We start from the raw sequence: 12,172 nt of genomic DNA, 5'->3' as shown, positions 1-12,172 counted from the left end.
GTGTAAGAGTGTGTCTGTGAGAGAGTGTGTGTGTGTGTGTGAGAGAGAGAGAGTGTGAGTGAGTTTGTGTGAGTGTGTCTATGACAAAGTGTGTGTGTGATCAAAAAACATTTGAATTCAAAATTTAATTTCCTTTTTTACTGCATTTTCTCACAAAAAACAAACAAATCATTCATATGATAATAAATGTGATCTCACAAGGGAAATTATGTCTATATCATTGGTAATTGAGCTAAAGTAAATACCTGATACATTGTTATGGCTGTGTTGATTTAAAAACCTTATAATGTAGTGGGTCCACCAGACCTGGCAACATTAGCTGAGTAATAAAAAATCTGAACACCTTACAAGGATTGTAACTGTCTTTGAGATGCTTCTACAACTTGATTGGAGTTCACCTGTGCCTAAATGAATTCACTGGACATTAGTAGGAGAGGCACACATCTCTTTAAGGACTCACAGTTGATGGTGTATGTCAGAGTGAAAACCAAGCCAAAATCAGCTGAAGTGAACACACACATTTTCTTACGGCGATACACACACGATGTAATTACAGGCAAAAAAAATAACTTTTTAAAACGATTTTGAAGTAATAACGTAGATAACAAATTAAAAGACTTGTTTCAAGCAGTTTCTCCTTCAGATGAAGATATGCTTCCCCCTGTTTCTCCTCCAGCTGAAGGAGATGTCATTCTGGGGTACCGGAATTAGAATGGGGTGTCTGCATATGGTTAAGTAATGCTCTGTTGCCTTCTTGTACATCTCATCATTGTGAAAAAAACCCTCAAATTTGCTCCTATCACGGCACATGAATTTGCATATACTTATGTAGGCTACTTGTAACATTTTGAATAATACTCTATCATGAAAATTAAAGAGTAGTTATAAGTGAGAGTTAAACACCATGACTGTGAAAATTACTGTTATGTCAGCTTTAAATAGTGAATGTGTTCCTTCACATACATCCTTGTATACATCCTTCACATACATCCATGTATACATCCTTCACATAGCCTGTAGCAGGACATGGAATTGCAGAGCATGACAAGGTAGAGAGACAATGTGTACACCGGCAATGCATTACAGCAGTCACATGGTAGAAGAAGTATCGCAGTAGGTGGATTGATATGGAAAAGTGGGTATGTCAACTGAGTTATGGTTGTTGTATTTTTTTTTTTAAACTGTATGTGTATCCTCTCAATAGAGTATGTGTATCCTCTCAATAGAGTCCAATAGTATCCATTTTTCAACATCAGGCTATTATATGGATCAAAGTCCTATGCATTGACACATCCAAAACACCAATATATATTTTTGGTAGTTGCAGCATCCCCCAAAGGTCATATGGCATACGTTTTTTGCTCGTCTTCACAATCGAGTCCCAAGTCTATGTACGAAGTTTGGTTTTGATATCTGAAGGTTTTGCTGAGATATGAACTCGCTTCCTTTGGCGGCTTCGTGACTGATTTTGATTGGTTGTGATGGGTGTACGCTTTCAAATATCAAAAATCCTTTATACAACTTCTGTGAGGCATGGTCTGAAGATGGTATAAAGTGTTTGTACAGATCAGACAAAATTTGTGACCTAGTTTCGCTTTCACTAAAATCTAATATGGCGGAAAATCCAATATGGCGGAAATTGACGTCATAGGGTGCCTTGAACACTGCTTGATAAGGTCAGTGATGGTCAGTCAAAGGTCGGTGATGCCATCTTCGCGAGCAACTTACACCGGCCGGACATTTTAGAGCTGGAACGGTGTCGATATCTCAAAAGACTAAGGTCAGGAGCTGGCCAAAAAAGTGGGCTGAAAGGAATAACTAGAATGTATTTCCAGAGGAACTGCAAAGTGTGCTTGCTCTGGTGCGGTCACCAACGTGAGCAGACAGTGGAATATGCCACGTTCAACCTGGCTTGATCCAAGAATTCTAAAAGTGCCTTTCAGTGTTGGAGCAGTGGCAATATCTCAAAAGCTCTAGGAGAGGGCTATTCAACTATTGGCCTGCGGGGCGAATGTGGCCCGTTGGATTTTATCTCCGGCCTGCCTTCAAATCTAGCCTCCATGAATAAAATCAAATCAATAAAATAAAACAACAGCAGTGATTGGCTGCAAAAATAAACAATGTTGTGCTGCTTGCGCCTTTCACACTGGGCTGTCAGATAACCTATAGAGGAATTGACCAATGGCTGCAGTTAATGTTTCACTGTGGTTTATTTAACAAATATGAAATATGACAGAGGCATTAAAATGCTGCCTGTTTGTCACATACCTGTCAACACTCCCGTTTTTCCCGGGTTTCTCCCGTATTTCAAGGTCATCTCGCCCTCCCGTTTTGTTATTTCTCCCAGGAAACTCACGGAATTTGCATTACCATCAAACTTAATTTTAAAATCACGGATCCATTTTTTTTTTTGTTAGTCTGACATTTCCCGGGTTGCCAAATTGAGTAGGATATACACCCTACACAATAGCCTACACCAGGGGTGTCAAACTCATTTTAGGCAGTGGGCCAGATTTGTTGGAATGAGACCTCGTGGGGGCCGTCACTGTCATGGTCATTATCATTTCTCTGCACTGGTATCAGTGTTGTTTGGTGATATGCTCTTTTACTATATCACTTGAGAACAAACAAGTACAAATCATCTACTGCCATCATATCCTGCTCTGTCTCTCTTGAAACACCCTACTTCCATATCAGTTTTTTGGCCTCTTCTTCCTGATGATGGTTTGTAGTGCTTGTTTTAATCAATTTATCACAGAAATAGCTTATTACACATTGTTAAAGACAACTGGATGTGAATATCTTATCTAACTATCGTATGAAACCTGCTGGTGGGCCTGATCTGGCCCCCGGGCCTTATGTTTGACACCCCTGGCCTACACAATGACTTACTTTCAATTTCAACCCTTTTGTCATAAAACCTGGCAACCCAAAACCCAAATAAGGAAGCGGGTGCACACTGCGTAGGCACTAAGTCTCTTAAGCAAGCGGGCTAGTTGAATAGCCTAGTTTGTCAAATTGCTAGAAGAAATGTGGTGTTTAACACATCACATTTTAACTGTTATTGAGCGTTGTTGATACGGAATAGGCAAATAGTGTCCTTGGAACATAATCTTTGGAGCAGCTTTGGTGTTTTGGAGGAAAGCAGCAGGTCAGTTACTGGCATGCGTATCTATTTTGGTAAGGTAACAACCGAAATGCTAATCATGCAGTGTTGCAAGGAGTGTATGAAACATTAAATATGCAAACACTGATTCTGTGTAAACACTGACAACCCCCTTTAAAGCTCATCTCAAGACATCTCAAAAGCTAATATTGGTGAAAAAAACGTTTTCATTATTTTCGCCCAGACCCTCTGGTCACCCCAAACTTGATGTCAAGTCATCAAGTCAACTTTATTCATATAGCACATTTCATACACAGAGGTCATTCAATGTGCTTTACATAAACAAAAGCAAACAGGAATAGCTGATAAAAGCATAGAAGGGCAATAGTCAAAGAATAGTTTAAAAAGTAAAGAATAATAATAAAGATCATAATAAAAAGAAAACATAAAACGCACAAGGTAAAATCATTTAAAAATAAATAATAATTAATAAGCAAAAAAACAAAAAAAAGGCAAAAGTAGTAATGAAAGTAATAAAAAACAAGGTAGAATAATCAAGGCAGATTCAGAATTTGCCAGAACTCAGCGCAGTTAGCAGAAAGCATCTGAGAACAGTTTGGTCTTAAGTCTAGATTTAAAACTATCCTGCTCCATTTACTGATTTATAAACAAGCAGCAGTGCTTTAAAGTCAATTCTCTGACTTACTGGAAGTCAGTAGCCTAGAAATCTAGACGCACCCTAGCGGCGGCAAATTAATTTGCTCAGCCTGTACGTCTAGTATCAAACCATAGGGATTTCTATTGGCTGGACGCGTGGGACGCCATCCAATCACAGCTCTCTATTTTGTTAGAGAGTCTTAAAGGCGGGCTTAACAGGATAACGACAGTCCCAAGCGACGGTGAACAACAAGGAAGGTGGCTATGGCGAACGAAGAGTGGTTGTTTGAATCGGCGTTGGCGTCAACTTTGGAGGAGTTGGAGGAGTTGGACTTTGGAGGAGTTGGAGGAGTTGGACTTTTCTTTGAAAACGTTTACTTCGTTACATTTTACAGCAATTATCTGTACTTTTACTCCGCTACATTTCTACAACAGCATCGTTCCTTTTTACGATACATTTTATGATCAGATTTTTTTTCTCTCTTACCAGGCGGCGGGGTTGCTACCAAAGATTCTGGAGCGCTACGTGCCCAGCTTCTAAATCTTTAAAACATAAGCTTCTAATCTAGACCAGGCAAAGCGTGAGCTTGTAGCCATCTGCATTCGGTAGGCTATATTCACCAGACCCATGGCTACACTGGACATGCAACTGTGTTCTGTGCCTTTCTCTGTCTGTTATCTGAAGCGTTAGGGCCTCCTCTGCGATAAGATTGCTATCCGCGGATCAGCGAAGTTACAGGCTATGTCCATGCTTCTGTCACCGCGCCTGATCATTTGCGGCACAAATGAATGGTAGACTATTATAGAACCGCTGGCGAAAAAACGTAGCATTTTCCAGATTAGGAAAAATTTCTTAATTGTGTGTGATCAAATAAAGAGGCATAGCCTACAATTGGGGGTAGAAATGTGAGCCATTCAATGTCTATGTGCGTCTGCGCCAAGTGAAACTGAACCTAATCATAACACCTTTCTCAGCAACTTTTCTGTTCAATCAGCAGAATTGGCATTACGATCCATCCGACGTTTCCCTTGTCTACCCCGTTAAACTTCAGGCTCTCGTGTTTTGCTGAATGATATTTTACTCAGCAGATCACCCTAGTAGATAACCAGAATTACAGTCTCTAGAATTTTAGGTCAGAATATAAACTGGGCCACAGATGGTAAGCACAATTGCATTAGCTTAAATCTAGTCGAGTATAACCTAAAACTAGCTTAATTAAAATGCCACAGCCCATACTAATCTTTCTTTTAGAATATAGATATTAAGAGAATAAATCATTATGCAAATACTTTTACTTTTAATACTTAAAGTACATTTAAAAGCAGGTACTTTTTACTTTTACTTAAGTAGGGTTGTCATTGTAGTACTTTTACTTTTACTAAAGTAAATATTTCTCTGTGTATTTGTACTTTTACTTAAGTACTGAGATTCAGTACTTCCTCCACCACTGGGATTAAGCGAGGTGAATGGTTCGATTCCAGACTATACATTTTAATGATATAGGATGGCCCGCCAGGCTAGGAAGTCAGTGCAGGGACTTAAGAATTGGAGTAATGTGGTCAGTTCTTTTAGTTTTTGTTAGAATCCTAGCTGCTGCATTTTGTATCACCTGAAGCTGTTTAATAGTCTTTTTTAGGAAGGCCTGTGAACAGTCCATTGCAGTAATCAACCCTGCTGGAGATAAATGCATGAATGAGTTTTTCTGAATCATGTTTTGACATCAGCCCTCTAAGTTTGGCAATATTTTTGAGGTGGTATAAAGCTGATTTAGTTATCACTTTCATGTGGCTGTTGAAATTTAGATCACTGTCAATTAATACACCAAGATTTTCAACAGTATCCTTTGCCTTCAACCCTTTTGTGTCAAGGAGAGTGGCAACCCTAAGTCTTTCCTCCTTTTTACCAAATATAATTACTTCAGTTTTTTCTTTGTTCAGCTGAAGAAAATTTTGAGACATCCAGGTGTTGATTTGTTCTATACTATGACACATAGATTCAAGGGGACCAAGTAAATTTGTGTGTCATCTGCATAGCTATGATATGAAATCAAGTTATTTTGGATAAATTTGTCCAAGTGGGAGCATATAGAGGTTGAATAATAGTGGCCCAAAGATCGACCCCTGGGGAACACCACAGGTCAAGGACGTTGGTGTTGAGGTACAGTTTCCGATGGCAACAAAGAAGCTCCTTTCTTGTAGATATGATTTTAGCCAGCTGATGACTATGCCTGTAAATCCAACCCAGTGTTCTAGTCTGTGTAGTAAAATATTGTGATCAACAGTGTCAAATGCTGCACTAAGGTCCAGTAGCACTAGGACTGATGTTTTACCTGAATCTGTGTTGAGGCGTATGTCATTGGAAACTTTAATGAGAGCTGTTTCAGTGCTGTGATTTGCCCGAAAACCAGACTGAAAGTAATCAAAATACCCATTTGATGTTAGGAAGGTGGTTAATTGATTAAAGACTACTTTTTCAATAATTTTGCCAATAAAAGGTAGATTGGATATGGGCCTGTAATTGTTTAGCATGGGGGCATCCAGGTTAATCTTCTTGATAAGTGGCTTTACAACAGCTGTTTTGAGTGACTTAGGAAAAGTGCCAGACAGCAGTGATACATTTACAATTTGAAGGACATCCGCCGCTATGAGGTGAAAAACAGTTTTGAAGAAATTGGTAGTAAGAGTGTATAAGACACATGTGGAAGACCTGTGATTCTGTGCCGTTTTATCAAGTGTTTCGTAGTCTATCAAGCTGAACTCTGACATCAAGTTAAGTTTCCCTCTGTTTGTTGCTGGAAGTTCGGGTTGTTGAATTAGTAATTGAGCAGATATGTTGAGTCTGATTTTGTCAATTTTACCTTTAAAAAAAGATGAAAACTCTATTTATGTATTAGTTGAGAGAAGTTCAGGTGCTAATTGTGAGGGGGGATTCTAAGCCTTAGTTTAAAAAAGTCTTCAGGCGTAAGTAATTAGACAAAGAGCCATTGCATTCTGTGTAATATAGAGGTTAACAAAGATACTCTAGTTTGTCATTTCTTTTAAATGATGACTTCTGGTGAGTTTTGTGGAAAGGGCGGAGAAGCAACTTCACGCAGAGTCTTGGGCTTCAGGGCCCCCTGAGCTCTTGGGCCCAGTAGGCCCATTCAGTAATCCATCCCTGGACATAGAGCTGTGGTATGACTCCATTTGTCTCCAAAATGTATATTGTAAGGGTCATTTTTAAAAAAATCTTACGGGGCAGCATGCCCCCGGACCCCTCTATCTTAACTGGGGAGGACTTTTTGCATCTGTGCCCAGGGGTTCATAATTCATCCACGCCTATGCCCGCCAAAAGTTTGGAATACCCTAATTTACTGACTTAACTAATGACTTGTTTGTGATTTTTAAGAATATTTTTGCATGGCCCCCCAATGTTGACATCATGAACTACGGCCTTGCATTACACAGACACTTTACATAGATAGATCACAACAAGCACACACTTTACACAAACAAACATGAGATGTCAGCACACTGTGTAAACAAATATATAAACAAGTCCAAGTATGGTTGGCATTCTCAACTTGTAAGGTCTCTAGACCAGAGGTTGTCTGAAGCATCTGCCAGATGAGAGGAGAGGATTTTTAGAAAATATTCTAAAAATATTCAACTGTAGTACTAGATCTGTCCAGAAGAGGGGGCACTCAACTGTAAATCACACTCGGTAGGGTGACTGAATGGATTTTTTTAATTGCACATTTTTTTATATTTATCAAATAGAAAAGACACATTTTAGTGTTTATATTTTTACGTGACAACAACCAGAGCTGTAATTATTATGTAGAATGTTGTTGGTCCAAGATCACCAAATATCAATAAGCATTGTTGCATGAAGACTACCTGCATGACAGACTTTATATGTTCTCCTTTGTTTGCTTAAATGTCATAGGCAGTTAAACAAGAGGAAATTGCTCTTTAGATCCATAAGGTAGGCCTAGCCTACACATGGCTATGACTATAACTGTTTGTTATGAAATTACATCTTTTTTCTCAATCCTGTGGATTATACCAAGCCCTGATTGTGTCAACTGAACTATTGACTAATCAGAAACAACCTTTGATTTCATACTATTATTCATTGTTAGAACAATCTGTAAATACAGTATATGAGTATCGACATCTTTGTAGGCAGCTATGGGAGACCCAAAATATTTATGTCACCATTTCATGTTGAGGCTACAGGACATTTCATTTACAGATTTATATCTGATACTCACCTGGTCAACAGCCAGTGTTGAAGATCTCTTCTAAAAGCAGGACTTTTACAAAATCTCATGCATGTGTCATTGCAATGTGCAGATCACCTGTGTCTGATCATTCTAGAGGGATGTTGTGTCAGCATCTGTAAGGGACCCACATGTTTTCCAATTAGCTGAATGTTCTGAGGGAGGGTAGCTTTACTTATGACAAATGTCTGCTGCTGATACTGATTGAAGCTAGCCATTGGTAGAGTTGAAGGAGAACCACAGAAACCATGTTGTGAGAGAGAAAATCTGATCGGCCATTGAGCCTTGAGATATGTGCAGACCGGACAGATGACATTTTTGTATAGGACCTATACACATATTTTGTTCTGTCTGTAATAAGGTTAAGCAAGGACTTCAGGGAAACTATGCACACAGATTTCACAAAGATCTCTGCATCCATTCACATAGCAAACATTGTGTAAGTCAACTGGGTTCACATAGATGCCTTCAATTTCAGCAGATTCTTCAACCTGATGTTTGACAAAATAATTTTACCCTGAAAATATATTATAGGCCTAGTTAAGTGGCCAATATTTAACCTAGCCTAATTTACAATATTTAACTGATTAGACAAACAAATTATCACTCTGCTCTTGATAAACTGTAGGCTTATATATTTTTTTAAACCAAAAACGAACCAACCAAGGCTGCACAATCTGGGAAAAGTAACAACACTAGGTTGTACTATAGATTAGCCACACGACACAAGCCTGGTGTATTCAACCACTTGTGATAGCTCTTGTCGTTTACAAATATGAATTAAACATAATAGTAGGGGTTAATTTTATTTATGTATTCATTCATTCGTTCATTTTCAAAAGATCACAGCCTAACCGCGATGATGTCATTACTAAATTCTAGTAATACTTGCTGAGTGAAACCAAGAAACCTTAGATCCACCCCAAGGAGGGAGGAGATATTACATCATCAGCCACAACCGATAATTTGGCTGAGCCACCTCTCAGGTGCCAGATATTTCTTCCTCTGGTCAGAAGAGACAAACCAATTGAGGCACACCGGCAGGAATTTGTCTTCAGTTAACATCGGCGTGATCACAGCTTCAAACTACTCTTTCACTCTTCTGCTGCCAACACAAGTTTAACATGAATGAAACGGATAATTATCAACAGTTAACTCTTTCCGAGTACAACTTCGAAAGACACTTTGATGAAAGGTTGGCTATCGAATGGATGCAGGAGAACTGGTAAGTCCAGCGTCCGTGCGTTTACCTCCCTGCGTTCGGAGCTCTAAGTTAGAGTGTCCGCATCACACGTGTCACTTGATTTCCCCATCACGTTTATGATGAAACTACAGAAGTGCCGTGGTTGATAGCTTGTTAATGACAGATATCGTCTTTTAGTTAAGATGTTCCCAAGTTATAGGTGAATTTTTAGTCAATCATTCCTCAACCCCCCAATAAACACGAGGCACTAGCTTATCGCTAAATTTGAAATCACTTGTGTATTTGTATGATGTGCTGACTATTCTAACCGTGTGGATGCAGATATATCAAGTTTTCTGAAAACCTCTCCTAACTGATGACTTCTTTCAAACGTTTTCCAGGAGTCATGCTTTTGTATTCTGTGGCCTATATGCGGCGCTGGTGTTTGGGGGACAGCACTTCATGAGGGACAGACAGAAACTTGACCTCCGCAAACCTCTGATCCTGTGGTCAATGAGTTTGGCCATTTTCAGGTGAGTGGATCTAAACCAGCAAAGTGGCCCCACCCACGTCAGAAACTCGGTATCAGCTGGCAGACTGGGTGCTGAATAGTTTGATGGAGTTGACAAAAGGTTTCCCTGACTAGACATGAGGGGATTTCTCTGATGTTCGTAACCTTGTGCTATTCTTGAGTGTGTACATGTGTGATATCTGGATGCATGCACATTGGTGGCTGTACTGGCTCTGACTTTATATTGTGTGTAAGTAGTTGCAGCACAGCCTGTGGCCATGTCCGTTAATCCTAATCCATTGGCAGGGTTGACCCACAAACTAGGGCTCGTCAGGAGTGCATGCCTCTAATCCACAAACAGGCCTACAACTCCGATAAAATGGAACAGAAGGTTATGTTATAGAGACAATAACTAAAGAGCAATTCATGACGTACTATGTTGATGGGTCATTATTCCATATAAATAAATAGGCTTGCAGGACAAAATCCCCATTTTGTCTGTTCTCTTCCCCCATAAAGGTTTATTGCGGCATGTTTTATTTTTGTCACACCCATTTTCAGTATCCCATAATGGCAGGGGGTGTAACATAGCAACCATGTCAGCTTCTTCATGGTTGATTGTTGAACATGCCAAGGGAACCACCTCCAAAACAGACAGCTAGGTAACCAAAGCAAAACATGAATGTGTCACTACCTAAAACAATGGCCCGGTCCAGTTTAGAGGAGGAAAATTTGAGGCGCTTTTGTTACATTGAGGAGTTTGGTTTCCCCCTTTACAGGTGACCAAATGCCTTCCTCAGCCTTTCTCTTTACATGGTTACCCCCTCGGTTCAAGTGGTTGTAAGCCCAAAATGCTGTCTTGGCTAAACAGCAACCTGATATACCTGTTTGATGTACATGTCTGTCAGAGAATGAAATTTATGTTGCACAACGTAAAGGTTAAATTTTTGTCTGAACTCATTTTTCCCCTTCTGGGAAAAAAACCGTATAAAACAGTCTCTTCAGGATGATCAGGAAGATTCACCAACAGCTGAAATAAACTCTATGGCCAGTTTTGTCATCATAGTTTTATTTTCTTTGTACAGCATTGTTGGAGCTGTCCGAACTGGGATATACATGCTTTACATTCTTCACACCTATGGCTTTAAGCAGTCAGTCTGTGACCAGAGCTTCTACAATGGACCAATCACCAGATTTTGGGCCTATGCCTTTGTTCTTAGCAAAGCTCCGGAACTGGGTAAGCACACTTGATACAAGCCCATTAAACACACTGATAGATTCACAAACATGGACACGAGTTTATGTCTTAGACTAATTTTAATGGTCTTGTTTGTTGTGGGTTTTTTTCTTCTTTTTCTCATGTCCTTCAGGCGACACAGCCTTCATAGTGCTCCGTAAACAGCGGCTCATCTTCTTGCACTGGTACCACCACATCACCGTGCTGCTCTACTCCTGGTACTCCTACAAAGACCAGGTGGCCGGCGGAGGCTGGTTCATGACCATGAATTACACCGTGCACGCGCTGATGTACAGCTACTATGCGGCCCGTGCGGCTGGCTACCGCATTCCCAAGCCCTTCGCCATGGTCATCACGTCTGCCCAGATTGCCCAAATGGCCATGGGCCTGACTGTGGTCGGCTTGGTTTACCGTTGGATGCAGGATGAGGGCTGCCCGTCGTACCTGGACAACATTGTGTGGGCCTCGCTCATGTACCTTAGCTATCTGGTGCTCTTTGCCTCATTCTTCTACCAGACCTACCTCAAGGGCTTGAAAGGGAAGTCGGCTAAGGATGGTAAGGCTACTAAGGATGAGTAGACCTTTTAGGCAATGCTTTTTGTCTGTGAGAATGGAGTCTTCACTGTTGTGTTTCGGAGGTGTCATGTTGTTTTTTTAACTCAAAGGTTTGGTCTGGCATCATATCTCCCTCAATGTGCATAGATCATTCTGTAGCTTGCTAATGATTACGGAAGTGCCGAGAGATTGTGGCCTATGTGGCAATCTTCTCTGATGTCCTCTGCACTGTGTCTCCCAAATGTACTATAAATATTAATACAAGGCCTTTAACTGGCTCATATAACTGTATATTTAGGGGAAACATTTCAGATAAAATCTAAACTAAACAAGCGCAGATAACAATCATGCATTATGTAACCTATGATTCTGGCAGGATACAGGTACTTTTGTCCAAGTGTCCCAAACTAACCTGACTTAAATTAAACTGTCCTTTTGATTAACAGTTCCTATGCTGATGCTGAGTTGTGAGTTTTGAGCACCATGTGTGTCTAGTTCTTCAGGCATACCAAGGGTTGAATATGTTTGCTAGTTTTCTATATCTATGCACATTGAGACAGAGAGATTACAAGAAATCTTCTGATGTTTGTTGGCCAGACTTGTTCTGTGGTGAAACCTGTGAGGCTCCCTTTGAAGCATGGATGACTGGATGAGAATG

At 40.1% G+C, this 12,172-nt stretch overlaps 1 protein-coding gene across 1 annotated transcript; it reads left to right on the top strand.

Annotated features, from left to right (window-relative positions):
• Window positions 1–8,987: 8,987 nt before the first annotated feature.
• On the top strand, window positions 8,988–12,172 carry elovl6l (ELOVL family member 6, elongation of long chain fatty acids like). Its single transcript, XM_048269849.1, has 4 exons — window positions 8,988–9,253; window positions 9,613–9,744; window positions 10,808–10,959; window positions 11,093–12,172. The coding sequence occupies exons 1-4, from the start codon at window positions 9,153–9,155 to the stop codon at window positions 11,536–11,538; spliced, it is 831 nt and encodes a 276-aa protein (XP_048125806.1). The 5' UTR covers window positions 8,988–9,152; the 3' UTR covers window positions 11,539–12,172.

The sequence above is a fragment of the Alosa alosa genome, chromosome 18 (genome assembly GCF_017589495.1).
Source record: "Alosa alosa isolate M-15738 ecotype Scorff River chromosome 18, AALO_Geno_1.1, whole genome shotgun sequence".
Classification (NCBI taxonomy): domain Eukaryota; kingdom Metazoa; phylum Chordata; class Actinopteri; order Clupeiformes; family Clupeidae; genus Alosa; species Alosa alosa.
The sequence above is the reverse complement of the archived record's forward strand: the minus strand, read 5'-3'. Positions and strand labels throughout refer to the sequence as shown.